Source organism: Aquarana catesbeiana, linkage group LG05, assembly GCF_042186555.1.
Source record: "Aquarana catesbeiana isolate 2022-GZ linkage group LG05, ASM4218655v1, whole genome shotgun sequence".
In the NCBI taxonomy this organism is placed as follows: domain Eukaryota; kingdom Metazoa; phylum Chordata; class Amphibia; order Anura; family Ranidae; genus Aquarana; species Aquarana catesbeiana.
This window is the reverse complement of record NC_133328.1, coordinates 220459842-220479816: the sequence shown is the minus strand read 5'-3', so window position 1 is coordinate 220479816 and position 19975 is coordinate 220459842. Positions and strand designations below refer to the sequence as shown.

The following is a 19975-nucleotide window of genomic DNA, read 5'->3' as shown; positions in this document are numbered from 1 at the left end:
TGTTCTGTGAAGCCCACATAGGTTTGTTAGAGAACCTTAGTGAATAAACAGCATCATGAAAGCCAAGCAACACACCAGATAGGTCCGGGATAAAGTTGTGGAGAAGTTTAAAGCAGGGTTAGGTTATAAAGAAATATCCCAAGACGTGGCCATCCACCGAAACTGACAGGCTGGGCAAGGAGAGCATTAATCAAAGAAGCAGCCAAGAGGCCCATGGTAACTCTGAAGGAGCTGCAGAGATCCACAGCTCAGGTGTGAGAATCTGTTCACAGGACAACTATTAGTCATGCATTCCACAAATCCTTTATGGAAGAGTGGTAAGAAGAAAGCATTTGTTGAAAGAAAGCCATAAGAAGTCCTGTTTGCAGTTTGCGAGAAGCCATGTGGGGGACGCAGCAAACATGTGGAAGAAGGTGCTCTGGTCAGATGAGACCAAAATTGAACTTTTTGGCCTAAACGCAAAATGCTGTGTGTGGTGGAAAATTAACACTGGACATCACCCTGAACACACCATCCCCACCGTGAAACATGGTGGTGGCAACATCATATCGTGGTAATGCTTTTCTTTAGCAGAGACAGGGAAGATGGATGGAGCCAAATACAAGGCAATCTTAGAAGAAAACCTGTTAGAGTCTGCAAAAGTCTTGAGACTGGTTCACCTTCCAGCAGGACAATGACCCTAAACATACAGCCAGAGCTACAATAGAATGGTTTAGATAGTATATTCATGTGTTAGAATGGCCCAGTCAAAGTCCAGACCTAAATCCAAATGACAATCTGTGGCAAGACTTGAAAATTGCTGTTCACAGACGCTCTCCATCCAATCTGACAGAGCTTGAGCTATTTTGCAAAAAAGAATTGGCAAAAATTTCACTCTCTAGATGTGCAAGGCTGGTAGAGACATACTCAAAAAGACGTGCAGCTGTAATTGCAGAGAAAGGTGGTTCTACAAAATATTGGCTCAGGGGGGCTGAATACAAATGCACGCCACACTTTTCACATATTTATTTGTAAACAAAATTAAAAACAATTTATCATTTTCCTTCCACTTCACAATTATGTCCCACTTTGTGTTGGTCTATCACATAAAATACATTGAAGTTTTTGGTTGTAACATGACAAAATGTGGAGGATTTCAAGGGGTGTGACTACTTTTTCAAGGCACTGTAGCTAAATGGGAGATAAAGCAACACAATTTGAAGATAGAGATTGCCTTCAAATTTTAATAAATTTTTTTAAAAGTGTAGAAAATATAACTATGTTTTTTTTTCATCTATATGGTATAAAGATATATTTCAGAGATAAGCACCTTTGGCTGAATTTTACTGTCAATTTTCTGACACATAAGTGGCCTTCACAGAATTGATTCTCACACAATTTTCAGATGGCTTGTGATTAGGCTGCCAAAATGCTTCAATATCATCATATATCATTAGTTCAAATCATGTTAAGACTCTGTCATGTTCTGCTGGATCATCACATACTGCTCTCTATTACCTTAGTTCATTATGGAATGCATTGTGAGCAAGTAATTCAATGTTAGCAAAACAACAAGCATGGGACAAATTAATGTAGAACTTAAGACAAAACCTTTTTTTTTCCATTTTGGATAGCGTAAGGGAGGGTTTTAACCCCAGTCTGTTTTCTTGCCATCTGCGTCTCAATGGGGAGATTTACCATCACTTCCTGTCCCATAACCAAAACAGGAATATAGAATGAGTTCCTCCAAATGAGAGAGTCCCTGGCTGTCACCAGAATTAATGTCACAATTGGAAGATATTTCCTCTATTCTTGTTCTGCCGACAACCCAAAATTTGGCTTTTCCATTCACTTTCAGTAAACAAGACCAAAAGTGAATTTCCTTAACAATGCCCCATCCCACAATACACATCTGATAGGTGTTCTAATCCCTCTCCACTGAACAAAAAAAGTTTTGCCTTTAGCTATACTTTAAAGCCTAGTACATATGGGCTGAATAGACTTCAATAGAAACCAACTGACATTCGGCCCGTATGTACTGCAGTCGGTCGAGCAGAAGCCAGCTTCTGTGGAACGGGCTTGACCGAAAAAGGTCTGCCAATAGGCTCCCGATCAGCGCTCTCAACTTAATGGCTGGGAGCGCTGACTGGAGTGTTCTGGCTGGATAAATCGAAAAAATCTTTACGAAAATTGAAATTTTTTTCAAATAATCTTTTCTAACCATTCTTTTCAACACCTTGAAATGCCTACTCTTGGAATAGCTATTAAATCCATATGTTTCTCCTTGTACTGTCATTATCACAACTCATCATTGAAGGAAAGGCTGGCTATCTGATAATTATCTGTATTTACCCTGAACAGAGTAGAGATGATGATATGGATAACATGAAAAAAGCATGTCAGACGTATCGAGAGAAGCTTTTAACAATCGAGCAACATTTGCTAGAGCAACAAGCTGGCTGCTTTAATGTCCTCACAAGTGAAGAAAGGTAAGTCAGTTTCATACTGCCTAAAGATTAGAGCATTTTATTAGATCAGGATTCATTCCTATCCAATCTACACATTTTTCCTATTATATGTTATTTAGTAAAGAGGGAAAACATTTAAAAATGGTCTCCACACTTGATTCTCAAACTTACAGATACCTGATAGAATCTTGAACCAACCAGAATGTTCCGCAGGCATGGTTGCTTTGTATGCAGTTCCCATTATACCTTTCCTATCTATGACATTTTTTAAAAATTAGGAAGCTTTTCATCCATATCTAATATATTACAAAATAACCTAATTTTAGCCAAAATACTATCTGCCACTATTTTGACTTCTCCCATGTAGGAAAAATAAATAATTTGCAGGAACAGTAGCTAACAATGTTGCAGAGCATTACATTGCATTGCCATACATAAATACATGCTTCTACAATAGTTCTGGTTGCCCACCCCAGTAAACAAACACTTGTAATCTTAGCTGAAGGAACCTCCATAGGTGTGATTACCTCAAATACTGTACATACAATGTTCCAAAATTCACCAGAAGAAAGTAGATACTTTAGATGGCTACTTACCAATATGAATGTTGAAGTGTAGAAATGGCGCTATTCTACTCTTAATAAAGTATAATGAAGTACCTAACAATTTAACTGTGCCTTTGGCTTAACACTAGTCCTGTACTGAAATATTAAGATATCAAAATATAAAAAACGAGAATAAAACAAAATTTAACAATGAAAAGAAAAAGTGAAGTTGTGAAACCCAGGGTAATGCTATCTGGTGAGTGCAATATATTACCAGCATCGAAAAGTCACTTGGCACTATTGTCACCTGAGAGAAAATAATCAGCACTAAACCTAAACAGTCACTGAACACAGCTTGAAGCACAAAGTCACTTTTAAAACAGTTGGACTATTTTCCCACATTTTTTATATTCAATATTCTATGTTCAATATTTAATTGTTTATTATGGAATATTCACTATTTATATTTGTGGTTATATGTTTATGGTTTGAATTCTGATACAGAGGATTAAATACACTTATTATTTTACTTGCAAAAAGTTTTTTCTTTAAACATCCTCTATTCCCAGAGGGTGTAACACTCCTAGTCTATTATTTTTTATTTTTTGGTTTTATTATATTTTTGCTGCATGATTGTTGTTTCATGGGTTCAAGTCATCACTTTGACACCCACCAGAGGGTGTAACACACATATCCATTTTACGGTTTTTGGCATAAAATTTGTATCAGTTTATCACATAACTTTATATTACTAGGAACAATAAATTGCACCACTTGCACACATTCCACTTGCTTTGTGACAGGCAGGGGGTGTAACACATTTTACACCACATCTTCTGATTTCAAAGCTGGTCTGAAATCCGAAGTTCATCGCATTCTCCAGGGAGAGTAACACCACTACATAAATCTTTTTAGCCTAGTGCCTGACCCTATAAGGCAGAGGGTATAACACCGGGTTTCACAGCTTCACTTCTTCTTTTTATTGTTAAATTTTGTTTTATTCTCGTTTTTTATATTTTGACATCTTAATATTTCTGTACAGGACTAGTGTTAAGCCAAAGGCACAGTTAAATTGTTAGGCACTTCATTATATTTTATTAAGAGTAGAATAGCGCCATTTCTACACTTCATCATTCACTTGTATACTCCACCTAGGTGGCAGTATTATGTAGAGGCAGCAATTCTCCTTTCTCTTTCCTACACACTTTTCTTATAACTTTTATATTTACATCTCTTTATATATCTCCTATTACCTTTTATAACTGTGGCATCCATTTACTGGACCTTACTACTAGAGCCACTTTCTTTTCGCTTGATAGATACCATAGCGCAGGGTCAACCACTATTTCTCTACTTACCAATATGGGTACGTGACTCATAAAACAATGTCACTCAACATTTACAACAGTGTTGGGCACTTAGACAAATGCACATAGGCCACAGCAATAGTTTGAGGCTTTGAGAATGGCAATTGGGCTGGGTTACCTTTGGACCCAGGTCCCAACCGAACCATCAGTAATTTACCCTTGGTGCTCACATAGCCCTATGAAAAGTTTATACAGATATCATATGTCTCGGATTGGCTCAGGCTCTGAACACTGTTGCAAGACTTTCTCTCACAATTTGGAAGGGGCTGCTAATTGATTATATTAGTGGGATTACACTGGTGCTGCAGATGGATGGAGTTTCAAAGCAGCATTAGGTTTTGACACCAACAGCGCTGGCTTTGGTGGGCACATGTGCTTTCTCTTTTTTTTGGCTAGCCAATAGTTAGCTTTAAACTAACAAAGCTTATCATTTGTAGTATATAACCAGTCCTCTTGCTGTAATTTCACATTTTTTTTAAGTCCAAGTGTATCAGGTACTTGATTTGGTGTTTGTTCTTTTGCTTTTTAGAGAAAAAATTAGAAGACTGCATTTGTTACGTCGAGATGTCCTAAAAGAAGCAACAGAATTAGAATTTAATTTGGATGAAAGAACGCGCCATGTCAAAGAAGCCATTTCAGTGGTATGTCTGCGATCAATGTCATAGCTTTGCATATTAAATATGCATATTTTGTTTGCAAATGTAGCTATTCTATATTTCAAACTCAGAATTTTCTATCTGGATTATTTGGATGTGGTATCTGCTCAGATCTTTTTTACTTCTAATTAAATATAACAGAAATATTGTAGATTTTTTGGATTAATGGATGAAAAGTAATCAATTGTTTTTTTTTTCTTTCAATTCCATTCTGACAACAATGTATCTGATTAAGTTATATGTTATTGCTATATATCTAATTTTGGCAAGAATGGTTTATAGCAGTTAAAGTGGAAGAAAAGCCTATCTTTAGCTGTTCTTAAAAACATTACTCCCCACCCCCTCCTAACTAATCAGCATACCCTGTATAAAAAAATTCTTTGTACTTACCTATTTTCAATACGGTCCTGTCACATGATCCAGCAGCTCTGGCTCCATGTGTCATTGAGCAGGAAGAGGAGGTATAGACAACAACAGTTGGGCCATAGGAGCCTATGGATGATGTTACAATGGAATTTACAGTTGCTGAAGAGCCCTCCCTTACATAAGGGAGTCAGAGCTGCTGGATCACATGACTGGACCAAACCAGAGTAAAGAAATGTAAGTACACAATTTTTTTTATACATGTTTAAGTTATAGTTGGCTTTATTACCACTTTAAGCTGCATACACAAGGGTGGTTTGGCCCATCACTGTCAAATTCAGGCATTTTCAGAAGCCTGGGAGGCATAGGTGCAGCGTCCAAACTGCTACCAGCCCCCTGTAAAAATCTATGACAGGCTGAAACAGCTGGGCACTGTACCAAGCATTCAGAACATAAGCTCTGAAGAAAATAGCAAGAGGCTTGCTATTGGGAGCACTCGACAAGGGGGAAGGAGCCAGGACTGCCAGCAGGGGATCCAAAATAAAAAAGGATTGGTGCTGCTCTGTGCAAAATCATTTTACAAAGCAAGCAAGTAAAATGTGTGTTTTTTGATTTTTTGTTTTTTTGCTTTTTTTTATTTTTATTACAACCTTTAGAATCACTTTCACAGGTGTTGTGGAAAACTATTTTTACATTTTCTATTTATGATTATACAGTATAGTTTTATTGATCATTTTATGTGTATTATCCTGCTTACAGCAACTTGAACAGGTTTTGGAAGAGCAGTCAAGGCTCTATTCTGAACTTGAGTTTTCTGACTTGGAACTAGAAAGGAGTGCTGAAGGTCACAGCAAAAATCTCTACAAAAGCCAAAGTGTTCCTTCTACTTCCGATTTGAGTGATCCTGAAGAAGATCCTGAAATCAAGACAAATTCAGAAGCAGGCATACAGTCACAGAAAATAGACTTCAGCACTATTCTAGAGAATGTAAGTTAATAAGATAATAATACACAATAAAAATATTTATGAAAGTAGGATTCATGTTAAAAGTTCAATATAGATAGACAATCTTTGCAATCTAATGTCATTTTATTTTCTGATTAACAAATGTTAACCAGCCTGATAGTTGGGAAAGCAACATATGGGCAAATATAAAGTGAATGGTGGCACTTGCAATACTTAGGGTCAAATCCTGTGAGTGCCTCTAACCTGGATACTTCATTTCCGTATTGTTTCCTGTTAGAGAACTTAGTTAGCCACAGAGCCCTTTTCAGGTCAAGAACTGTTTCATAGCCTCTGGTGTGACACAGTCTCTAAAGACTCACATAGTGAGAAGACCTCTCAACATAGCAAGGTAGCTCTCTAATGTGACCTTCGTGTGTGACCCTGTGAGTAATGGCTCACCTAATGAGCAAGGAAAGTTGGGCTGAAGACCTGGGAGCTTCACAGTTATTACAATTTGGTGTCATTTATAAAATTTCCTGCCTCTGCCATCTTCATTACGGTAAAGCTTAAGGCTTCGGGATTGAGTACTGATGTTATTTTCTATGTGGAATGCTGTGAATGCACGATCTGCATTCTTTTTCTGCCCATTTGGCCTGGAGGAAGCACCATCCCACTGCTGCGTCTGTCATAAACTAAAAGCTGCGTAAATTCCAGAAAATGTACCCTTGTACCCATGTTTGTAGACGCTATAACTTTTGCGCAAACCAATAAAAATATGCTTATTGACATTTTTTTACCAAAGACATGTGGCTGCATACATTTTGGCCTAAATGTATCACTAAAATTGAGTTTATGACTACCTATCTCATTTCTTGAGGTGCTAAAATGGCAGGGCAGTACAAACCCCGTCCCAAATGGCCCCAATTTGGAAAGTAGACACCCCAAGGAAATTGCTGAGAGGCATGTTGAGCCCATTGAATACTTTATTTTTTTGTCACAAGTGATTGAAAAAAAAATTACACAAAGTTGTCACTAAATGATATATTGCTCACACATGCCATGGTTATATGTGGAATTACACCCCAAAATACATTCTGCTGCTTCTTCTGAGTATGAGGATACCTCATGTGTGAGACTTTTTGGGAGCCTAGCCGCGTACAGGACCCAAAAAACCAAGCACCACCTTCAGGATTTCTCAGGGTGTAAATTTTTGATTTCACTCCTCACTACCTATCACAGTTTCGAAGGCCATAAAATGCCAAGATAGCACAAAACCCCCCACAAATGACCCCATTTTGGAAAGTAGACACCCCAAACTACTTGCTGATAGGCATGTTGAGTCCATTGAATATTTTATATTTTGCCACAAGTTGCGGGAAAATTAAATTTTTTTTTTTGCACAAAGTTGTCACTAAATTAATTATTGCTCAAACATGCCATGGGCATATGTGAAATTATACCCCAAAATACATTCTGCTGCTTCTCCTGAGTATGCGGATACCACATGTGTGAGACTTTTTGGGAGTCTAGCTGTGTACAGGACCCCGAAAACCAGGCACCGCCTTCAGGCTTTCTAAGGGCGTAAAATGGTGATTTCACTTCCTCACTACCTATCACAGTTTCGGAGGCCATGAAATGACAAGATAGCACACCCCCTAAATTACCCCATTTTGGAAAGAAGACACTTCAAGCTATTTGCTGAGAGGCATGTTAAGGCCATGGAATATTTTATATTTTGCCACAAGTTTCAGGAAAATTAAATTTTTTTTTGTTTTTTTTTGTTTTTTACACAAAGTTGTCACTAAATGATATATTGTTCAAACATGGCATGGTTATATGTAGAATTACACCCCAAAATACATTCTGCTGCGTCTCGTGAGTACGGGGATACCACATGTGTGGGACTTTTTGGCAGTCTAACCGTGTACAGGACCCCGAAAACCAATCACCACCTTCAGGCTTTCTAAGGGTGTACATTTTTGTACACCCTTAGAAACCCCCCCAAATGACCCCATATTTTCCAAAATATGGGGTCATTTGGGGGGGTTTTGTGCTATCTGGACATTTCAGGGCCTCCATAACTGTGATAGATAGTGAGAAGTAAAATCACAATTTTACGCCTTTAGAAAGCCTGAAGGCTGTGCATGTTTTTTTGGGTTCTGTACGTGGGTAGGCTCCCAAAAAGTCTCACACATGTGGTATCCCCATACACAGAGTGTATTTTGGGGTGTAATTCCACATATAACAATGCCACGTTTGAACAATATAACATTTAGTGACTACCTTGTGTAAAAGATAAATAAATGTAATTTTCCCGAAACTTGTGGCAAAATATAAAATACTCCATGGACACAACATGCCTCTCAGCAAAAAGCTTGAAGTGTCTTCTTTCCAAAATGGGGTCATTTGTGGGGGTTTTGTGCTATCTTGATAGGTGATAGGTAGTGAGGAAGTGAAATCACCATTTTATGCCCTTAGAAAGCCTAAAGGCGGTGATTGGTTTTCGGGGTCCTGTACACTACTAGGCTCCCAAAAAGTCTCACATGTGGTATCCTCGTACTCAAGAGAAGCAGCAGAATGTATTTTGGCGTGTAATTTCACATATGCCCATGGCATGTTTGAGCAATAGATCATTTAGTGACAACTTTGTGCAAAAAAAAAAGAAAAAAAATGTTATATTCCCGCAACTTATGGCAAAATATAAAATATTCCATGGACTCAACATGCCTCTCATAAAATAGCTTGGGGTGTCTACTTTCCAAAATTAGCTAATTTGGGGGGGGGGGGGGGGTGTCCTATCTTGGCATTTTATGGCCTTCAAAACTGTGATAGGTAGTGAGGAGTAAAATCAAAAATTTACACCCTTAGAAATCCTGAAGGCGGTGCTTGGATTTCGGGGGCCTGTATGCGGCTAGGCTCCCAAAAAGTCTCACACATGAGGTATACCCATACTCAGGAGAAGCAGCAGAATGAATATTGGGGTGTAATTCCACATATAATCATGCCATGTTTGAACAATATATCATTTAGTGACAACTTTGTGTAAAAAAAAAAGTGTAATTTTCCCGAAGCTTGTGGCAAAATATAAAATATTCCATGGACTCAACATGCCTATCAGCAAATAACTTTCCAAAAAGAGGTCATTTGGGGGGGATTTAACTGTCCTGGCTTTTTATGCACAACGTTTAGAAGCTTATGTCACACATCACCCACTCTTCTAACCACTTGAAGACAAAGCCCTTTCTGACACTTTTTGTTTACATGAAAAAATATTCTTTTTTGCAAGAAAAATTTCTTTGAACCCCCAAACATTATATATAGTTTTTAAAGCAAAGGCCCTACAGATTAAAATGGTGGGTGTTGCAATTTTTTTTTTCACACAGTATTTGCGCAGCAAGTTTTCAAACGCTATTTTTTAGGAAAAAACACACTGTTTTTATTTTAATGCACTATAACACACTATATTGCCCAAATGTTTGATGAAATAAAAAAGATGATCATATGCCAAGTACATGGATACCAAACAGGACATGCTTTAAAATTGCGCACAAACGTTCAGCGGCTACAAACTACATACGTTTGTAAAAGCGTTTAAAAGCCTTTACAGGTTACCATTTTAGATTTACAGAGGAGGTCTACTGCTAAAATTACTTCCTTCGATCTGACCTTTGCGGTGATACTTCACATGCATGGTGCAATTGCTGCTTACATATGACACCAGACCGACGCTTGCGTTCACCTTTGCGCGTGAGCACGGGGGGACAGGGGTGCTTTTTTTTTATTATTATTTATTTTGCTTTTTTATGATATTTTTAAACTGTTCCTTTCATTATTTTTTTTTTTTTTTATAATTTTTATTGTTATCTCAGGGAATGTAAATATCCCCTATGATAGGTAGTGACAGGTACTCTTTTTTTAAAAAAAATGGGGTCTATTAGACCCTAGATCTCTCCTCTGCCCTCAAAGCATCTGACCACACCAAGATCCGTGTGATAAAAATGCTTTGCCAATTTCCCAAAAGGGCTGTTTATATCTGGCGAAAACTAAGTCATGAAATGCTCGTAGCTTCCGGTTTCTTAGGCCATAGAGATGATTGGAGCCATTCTTTGATAAGCTCTATGATCAGCTGGCGGAACCACCGGCTGCATTCTCGGGTTTGCTGTTGGGACAGAAGAGCCCGGGAAAACCATGGAACACAGTTGTAAAAGCAGTCTAGAGGCTAATTAGCCGCTAGGATTGCTTTTACATGAAAGCCGACCGCTGGCTGAAAAGAATGATACCAAGATGATACCTAAACCTGCAGGCATCATTTTGGTATAACCACTCTAAGTCCATCAACATACCAGTACCTTGCTGGTCCTTGTTGGGCATACATTGTAATGTTCTTTTTTTTTCATGCAGCCTGTGGGCTGAACGAAAAAAAGAGATTGATCGGTGGGTATGCCCACCATTAGAATACCGCTCTTCATCCCCCCACTTCTAATGATGGGCATACATGCACCATTTTTTTATCGTGGCTGCAAACGCTGTTGCTGTCAAGATAAATAAACCCATGCTGCAGCTGAATGGCACACCTGCTAAGCAAATGATGGTTAACAATAAAACAAAGTAACATTACAGTATAACAGTAAGACAAACCATACCTGCAAAGCAAATACAATAAAATATAGTAAAAATAAAACATTTTTTAGCGCAATCTGTGCCTAAAAAATATATGCCGAAGCATGGGGGCAATCCGCCCCTAATGTTAGGGGCAAATCGCCCCTCCACTCCTGCCCCCATGCTTCGGCATATATGCTCTTTTTTTTTTTTTTTTAACTGTGATGGTGAAATCACCTTCTACAGCGCTGGAGTCGCTGAATTACGTATCGTGGGAGGAAATGCTGTTGCTGTCAAGATAAAAGATCAGTGCTGCAGCTGAATGGCGTACCTGAAAACAAAAAAGGTTAACAATAAAACACAGTAAACAGTAAAGTAGAAAAGAATTACATACCTGAAAAGCAAACATGAAAAAAAAATTAGTAACAATAAAACATTGCATTGTAGAATACAGTAAAAAAGAGCAGAACAATAGAGAGAGAATAGAGAGAGAGAGAACAATAAAACGACAACTCTTTTTGGGTTTTTTATTTTATATTTTTTTGGGGGTTTTTTTAACTTTTTTTTTTTTTACACTTTTATTTGTAACTGTAACGGTTGTTCCAGGTTCGGGTCTCCCAAAATGCGATGGCATCTTTGGAGACCCTGTGAATGTGTGTCCTAGTCTGTGCAGTGCTGTACCCTATGCTAATACTACACTAGTGTGTGGTAGCGTTCAAAACATTCACCTATGCAAAGACCAGGATGGTCAGGACAGGAGACAATAATAGCAGGTGGCGCGCCTATATTCGCGCTTTCTGCAGACACAACATTTTCTTTGGGGGGCTCGTTGGGTAGGGGTACCAGAGAGGACATACAGAGAATGCCTCTCATGCAGCCAGCTTACTGCATTTGGATTCTGAAGTTGGGCCACAGCACCGTCTGGAAAGAGAAGGGCTGTGATGATCTCTTCCTGGAATTTAAGGAAGGATCCAGTTCGTCCTGAAGCTTTGTATAGCAGATAAGCATTCAGCAGTGCCAATTGAAATAAGTATACAGACACTTTTTTGTACCAGCGTCTGGCCTTACGGGCAATTTTGTACAGTGCCAACAACTGGTTCTTGAGGTCCACCCCTCCCATATTAAGGTTATATTTGTGGACACAGAGGGGTTTCTCCATAACACCAGTCGCCGTAGGAATTTGGACCGTCGTGTCTGCGTGAAGGGAGGAAGAACGAAAACAATATGATTATCCCTCCACTTCACAGCGAGCAAATTATTACACTTCAAGTAGGCTCTCTCCCTCCAGCCTAAGATGGGAATCTACAAGCCGCTGGGATAAGGCCCGGCGATTAGATCGCACAGAGCCACATGCGCCAATTCCATGATCAAACAAGTGACTAAAAAGTGGCACGCTCGTGCAATAATTGTCCACATACAAGTAGTACCCCTTTCCGAATAAGGGTGACACTAAGTCCCACACAATCTTACCAGTGCTCCCTATGTAATCTGGACAGTCCTCCGGCTCTACGTGACTATCTCTTCCCTTGTAAACCATAAACTATATGTATAGCCTGTGGCCCTGTCACAGAGCTTATACATCTTGACCCCATATCTGGCACGCTTGCTGGGAAGATGCTGTTTGAAATACAAGCGGCCAGAAAACTTAATCAGGGACTCATCAATGCAGACAACTTGATGGGGAGTAAACAAGGCTGCAAACTGTTGGTTGAAGTGGTTGATGAGGGGCTGATTTTTGTAGAGCCGATCGTATCCAGGGTCACCCCGAGGACGACAGACTTCATTGTCATTGAAGTGCATGAACTGCAAGATCTGCTTGTATCGTGCCCTGGTCATGGAGGCAGAGAACACGGGCATATGGTGAATTGGGTCAGTGGACCAATATGACCGCAACTCACTTTTTTTAGTAAAAAACAGCGAATAAAAATCAAGAGACGTAAAATCAACAGTTTCCACCTGAATTCCGGGTTAGCCAGTGAATGGGGGAAGTACGGGTGCTGCAGAAGTGGTGGGCTCCCAATTAGGATTGGCAAATGCAGCAGGAAGGTCACTATGGGCTCAATGGGCCTGTCTTTGTCTTCTTGGTGGCTGTGGGACATTAGTTAGTGCTAGCCACCTCACCAGCTTAAACTGCACTTATGGGACTCACCACATCACCACGTGTTACTGCAGTGCTGGTTTGACTACGACCAGGGTGTACTAGGCCGCTGGTGCTTGCCAGTTCACCAGAAGGATGAGCAGCACTAGCACTGGCTCTCTGCTCCATACGAGAGCCCTGCAGTTCTTGCACCTCAAAGCCAGCAGAAGAACGGGGTCGGGTACGCCTGACTTTGACAAGGACCACAACTCCGCCATCAGAGCTATCTGTCAGGGTGCCGCTGCTGTCTACAGGATCGTATTCTGAGCCTGAATCTGACAGATGAGTGACTTCCTCTTCACTATCTGTCATGCTCAGAAACGTATAGGCCTCTTCGCTAGTGTACCTTCGATTTGACATTTTGGTGTCTAAATTTACTGGTACACTAGTAAGACAAAGAAAAAGAGCTCCTGACTGTCAGCGACTGCTTCAAACGATACCAAAAAAACTGTTAGCGTTCGCAGGGATCAGTCCTGACTCTGCGAGCGCTGCAGTTAGGTGTGTTGTGTTTTTGTAAGTGACAGTGACTGATTGATACTGCACTTGGCGGGGCTGGGCTGGGCAGAGGGGCTAAAAGCAGGTGCTAGCAGGTATCTGGGTTGATCCTGCTAACACTGCGTTTTTGGGAACTATAAACTGCTGGGGACGCTAGTATAGATTTGGTCAGATCAGATATTGATCCGTTCAGACACTATACTACTAAGGGAGGTGTATGGTGCGTGTGTGGGTGTTAGAGCTACTGCCACTAATCTGACGCTGCCTGGGGCGACGCAGATCCTGACTGACGCTAAAACCTAACTGATATCACCCGCCGGGCAATCAGGGAGTTAAACCCTTATTGGGTAATATACAGCGGGTGCCCTGATGCTATAAAAAACAAACCAACCAGCGTCACCCGTAACACTAATACGTTGATCACTGGTGACAGGGGGTGAAAGGGTTAACTAGGGGGCAATCAGGGGGTTAAAACCTTTATTAGGTAATATATGGGGGTACCTGACGCTATAAAAACCTGACGGTGAAACTAATCAATTAACTGGCTAACTAGCGTCACCTGTGATACAAACCCGGCGATCGATTAGTGACACTGGCGACAGGGGGTGAAAGGGTTAACAGGGGGGCGATCAAGGGGTTAAACCTTTATTAGGGGGGTTTGGGGTGGTAACCTAGACCTAACAGGGCCTACTACTAACTGCCCTAACACTTATTTCAGTCACAAATGACACCAATGCAGTGATCGGTGAAAAACCTATGTGTACTGGTGTTAGTGTAGTGTTGTGCAACTCACAGATGTTATCTCTCCTCTCACTGTAATCAAAAAGACTCCACGAGGAGAGATGACATCACTTCCTCCTGTCTGTGTTTACAGACAGGGGAAGGTTCGTTAGGAGCGATCACCAGGTCCAGACCATAAACCATTGGTATGGACTTGGGGACTAATCGGTCCTCTAACAAATCCGACCGCCGCAGACACGGGGGGGCACAATCGCACCCCCCGCCCACGGGAAGGGAGGGACGTACAGTAATGCCTATTTGCCCACCCATGCCATTCTGCCGACGTATATCGGCATGCGGCGGTCAGGAACCGGTTAATTATATGACTATATCAATGTCTAATGGTTACTGGAGGGGGATAGCTGTACAACTGGGGCAAATAAATTGCTGTATCTATCAGCAACTGAGCTTTAATTTGATGTAATGTGATTTTATTAAAATTATACTTTAGAATACTCCTGTAAATCTTCCTCAGGGTACCTGAAATGTCTGCATCCCTTAATGCAGGGGTGCCCAACCGCTGGTCCGCGCTCTGATGTGGCCCACGACCTGCTGCTCTGGGATGGTGGGTCGGCAAGCTCAGATCGTGGGTTCCAGACCCGCAATCCCACATCTCAGAGCATCAGTGTTCTGAATGGAGCCAGTGCTTGAGGAAGTACGGCTGTGGAGGGAGCAATGCTGCATAAGCCAATGCTTCCTGTATAGCGTCGGCTCCTGTCACGGGCAGAGTGATACCAATTGTAGCAAGGGAGATTCCTGAATGAAATATTATTAAAGGTCAGTTTATATTCTAAATTCACATTGAATATATGGGCATATCTCTTCTGGAGTGGTTACTGAGCTGCTTTTAAGCTGCACCGCACTGAGCCATAGACTTCTGTTATTATCTGCAGGTTTGGTGTTCTTTTTGAAAACACATCAAAACTCCTGAATGCAGGAGTTTTGATGTTTTTAAAAAGATGCACTTTTTAGAAAGTGCACCACACCTGCAGGATATAATAGAAGTCCTTGGCAACGTACAGTTAACCTACAGGAAAGCCACAGATGCACTCCACTGCACCCGCGGTGCAGGTAAACTGCAGCGCATCAGTGTGAAAACAGCCTAAGGCCCTTTTTAAATGATCGGTCCGATCGGGTCCGACTGTCAATTTTTCGGGCCCTCCATTCACCTCTATGGAGTGGCAGATGTAAACGGACTTGTGTCCTTTTACACCCGCCTACCTCCAATCTGATCCGTTTAAAAAAACAGAAGCAAATCTGTCCTCTTCCATTTGGGTGGATGTGAGGGCCCATAGAGTAGAGCAGGCTGTGTCCGTGTCTATTCTGCATATGCAGAGTGGACACAGACTTGTCATCCACCCACTCATTGTGGCCGGCGATGGGTTACCAAGTCGCTTAGGTGGCCCTCTTTAAAAGTTTGGGCACTCCTGCCTTATGTCTTGTTGTTGGTTATATCTGCCATAGAAACTTGTATGAAAATGTGCTGATTAATTGCCAAATGTTTTTATATTACAATCATTTTTTCATCCAATCATCAAATGATTGCATTGACTATTTTTAAATACTCTTCTAAAGAAAAAAATAGTTGTGAAAAGTGTACAAGTGCATTAGCTGAAGGTTGTACCAAGGGTGTGTCATTTGCCAAACCATTTTGAGCTAAAATCTATCACTCGCTGCCAAGTTTGGAGGTCAATAGGGATGTTATACTTTTTTTTTTTATCTTTGAGGGGTGAGAAAGTTGGGTAAGAAGATGGTCAGAGTAAGGGGAAGGCAGGGAGATCAGGCAGAAAAGGTACAGATTTATGGGAAATTGAAAAAAGAGATGGGACACGTTCTCTTGCTAGGCCCATTGTATTTCATTATGTATAAAACTACAGATACTGACATATAAAACTGACTATACTTAAAAAATGTCACACTGATTTCACTTTGGGTGGAATAAAGTACTGTAGCAAAAAGCAATGCTATTCTCTTCATGCAACAACACATTCATTTTAAATAAACATATACTTTTTTGTAGATCAAGAAAACCTTCAGAAGTTTCAACAACTGAAAAAAAAACACAACCTGAAGAGGCCTTTAATGTTTTTATTTCGGGTGTCAGTACATGCATCAGAAGACTTTATCTGCCCTTGTGATAAAATATATATGCTGATAACAGACAATGTGGGAACAATCCGTACAAACCAACTGCTGGGAATAAGCAAGAATCCATTTAGAGTCTGTCATTTTCAGTCACTCTGCTCAGATTCATATATTTGCACTGAGAAAAAGGAACAATAAAACTTCATCATTAATTCTAAGTAGGAAGCACAATCTTCTATGTTATATGGTCATTTTTTGAAATGTGTAATTGCCACTTCTCCATTGAAAGCTATACATGCAGAGACAAGATTTAAAAAAAAGACTAACACACTTTACTGTGATTAATTACATAAACTAATTATATCAAATAAATGTGTTTATATGGACAGTAGTAAAATAAGCTCTACTTTAGTTTATCACCATATTGTATCAGGGTTCTTTCTTCAGCCTGAATTCATAGATGTATTCATAATCATAGATAAATGTTTATTTGAAGTGCACATCAATTAGCATAGTATAATTAAAATTAAGTGAAAATTGAAAAAAATCCACTAGAAAAAAAAAACACATACCCTTTAATATAAACTAGCTCTGTAAACATGGCAGATATACATTACCCACAAACACTAGATGATAGTCTTAAATACGATAGTGCCATGCAGCTGAAGGCCCACAATGTGATAGAACAGGGTAACAACCCTTACCCGAGTGTGATATTACCCTTAATGCCAGGGCTGCCTGTCTCTGTGCACGCTTCCTACCTTTCACTACCTAAAATGGTAATGTGGCTAGAGCAATCTTGTCTAACTGGTCCAAAAGCCAAATCTGAGATGGGCATAAGGAGCATGCACATGCCGATCTTTGCTACTGTCTATAGCCAGCCTGAAGAACCTAACCAAAACCTAAAGTATCCAAACTATCTATTTGTAAATAACAGAGGTATACATTCTGCATACTGTAGTGCATTGCAAAGCAATGGAAAATTGCTAGACAATACAAAGCAGAATTTTTTGAAAACTACATTTAATAACTAAAAAGGAAATCCACATAAAGTGCTCATGCCTGCCATAGCATCCAACAAGGAGGACAGCACTGCTGTTGAAACCTGGCAGGTCTGCCTACTCTGTTACCTTTCAATGTCTAGTGAACTACGTGCAATGGGACAGGGCTTGGTTTGGTATTACAATGATTTATGCTATGCAGGTGTTTAGAGAAAATAAAATTACCTACATTTTGGGTAGTTATACTTGCAGCAGTTCAAATGCATGTTATGATTTGTGAAGCAATACATATGTGGACTTATGGCCTGTTCACGCCATTATGTTGTAACTGTGCTTAAAGGCATGTTCACAGCACCCCAAAACCACAGGGAAAATAATTTATATTATAATCTGTGAAACTTCTCACATTATTGCATCGTGTTATAGTACAATGCATTTCGTATGTGAAGGTTCTTTTTTGTTGCATTTTTTTTTGCAGGTCTTGAAAAATGCACAATATATTATTCATTTACTAAAAACACAATACACAATTTAATTAATGAGCTTTCAGTCAATTTCAAATCAACAATTCCTCATGTTTTCAGCGAGGAAATTGGAAACCTAAAAAGGAAAATGCTTCTTTTGCTGCTTTTTATGTTATTATACTGCATTAAAAATTATGCATTTTTAATAAAACATACATGCAATGATGTGAATGGGCACTAATCTGAGTGGATTAAAGAATGTTTTTAAATACTTCCCTGGCATTCTCATTTGATAAAAATCTATTTCTATGGTAATTAAACTGCAATCTCTATCCAAAATTCTAACTGAATGGTAATAATTTATTAACTTGAATATTGTCTACTTTGTATTTTCATATGTAACACGTCTGTAACACTGAAAGTGTGCTGGACAACACTATAGATGTGTGAAGTTAACATATTACTGTGTATTTATGAATTTTATTTTGTCACTCATCAAATGCTGCACATTACAAGTGTGTTTTCACCATGACTATGATAACAGACAATCGTACAGGGTGATGTTTTATTAGGAATATTTTTTCACAGGTTTATCTAAATGAGTGTCACAAATGCTGCTACAGAATTGGGAATCAATCTTACAATTTTTATGCTTAAAGAGGAGCTGTAGCCTCTGGGGCTCATGACTCTCCTGCATTTACCCTTCTCACCTCCATTTACCCTTTGGCACTGACAGGGCTAAGCTGTCCCTTGACACGCCATCCACTGGTACTGCCATACTGCTACATTCCCATCTATAAGTGCATAGGCACAAGTTAAAAAGCATTTTCCTTGGATTGTGGTGAGTGTAAGAAGTGAAATTTCCTCACCTCTGTATCCCAGAGCTTTAGAGCTAATTTGCATGGTATACTTCCATAAGTAATATCAGTCAATGCTTTGTCTTTTGATTTGCTTGAATGTCAGAGATTCCTGATTATCAACTCCACATACTATGTGCTGGGTAGAGTATAAAACAGTATCCCAAAGCACTACTGCACAGATGCTTTATTAATGTGCATCAAAAATGAAGAGTCACAGCATAAATGTAGTTAACACCTTACCTGTCCCCTCCCCTGATCCACAGAACTGAAGTTTGTGTAGTTCTTTAAAATCCCAACTGTTTTTTTATAAGTTTAGCGTATAATTTCAATCAGATAAATACATTTTAGGTACATTCAAACACAAGGTTTTCAAAGTCCAGCAGTTTATTTTCCTAAATAAGCAGCCGCAGCCTGAGTAGAAAAGCTGGTTCCCTGCCATAGAAAAGGAATTTTGCAGTCTGTGTGGAAGCAGTGGTCTCTGTGCAGAGGTCCAGCAGGCTCTCTGTTATGCCAGAGCTCTTCAATCAACAGAAAGCATGAGAGCCCTCTGCAGTGAGACCACCGCTTTCACATCTAATGCAAGCATGCTTGGGCTGTGGCTGCTTTCTTAAGAAATTGAAGTGTGAGACTATGAACACCTTTTGTTTCGATGCACCTGGAATGTATTTGGCTGATTCAGGTTCAACTAGCAAGTAGAGTCATTTTAAAATTGATATGCTTTAAATTACACTGACAGAACATGTTTTGTCATTTACTCTCCTTCTTGTCCCATGGTACAGAATGAGGGGGGCATGTTTAAAAATCCTATGTAGTACTGTTATACTTTGTTATCATAAAAGAATCAACAATGACATGCATAGAATTCTCAATTTGTAAGCCAGAACTTGTTTTCAGAAATGTGTGTATTTCAAATTTCCTGTTGTTTGTGCAGTAAAAATTGCAGATTTTATTGAGAAGTCAGGAAATGAGTCTGCTAGCTGAAACCACAGGTGAAAACTCTCTATAGGGTATCAAGTCTCAGTGCATTTCTGTAAGCAAAGTACAATATATGCTGGGAATCCAGACTCCAGGATGTTTTTTTAATTTATTTCACACCACAAAGCTAACTTATTCAGAAAGACAATTATCTAGCGCCACAACAGTCAGCCCCAAATACAAGTCTCAAAGTAAGGATAGTTTATAGTGGCTTATGTCCTTTGAAATATGATTATAAGGTTATCAAACTAATACA

At 39.6% G+C, this 19975-nt stretch overlaps 1 protein-coding gene across 1 annotated transcript in view; it reads left to right on the top strand.

Moving 5' to 3' along the window:
• Positions 1–18155, top strand: part of ITPRID1 (ITPR interacting domain containing 1) — a 123414-nt gene extending 105259 nt beyond the window's left edge. The window contains 4 exon segments of the mRNA XM_073630567.1: positions 2341–2468; positions 4889–5000; positions 6138–6365; positions 16355–18155. Of these exon segments, the coding sequence (XP_073486668.1) occupies positions 2341–2468; positions 4889–5000; positions 6138–6365; positions 16355–16387 (501 nt within the window). The 3' untranslated portion in view covers positions 16388–18155.
• Positions 18156–19975: the final 1820 nt, after the last annotated feature.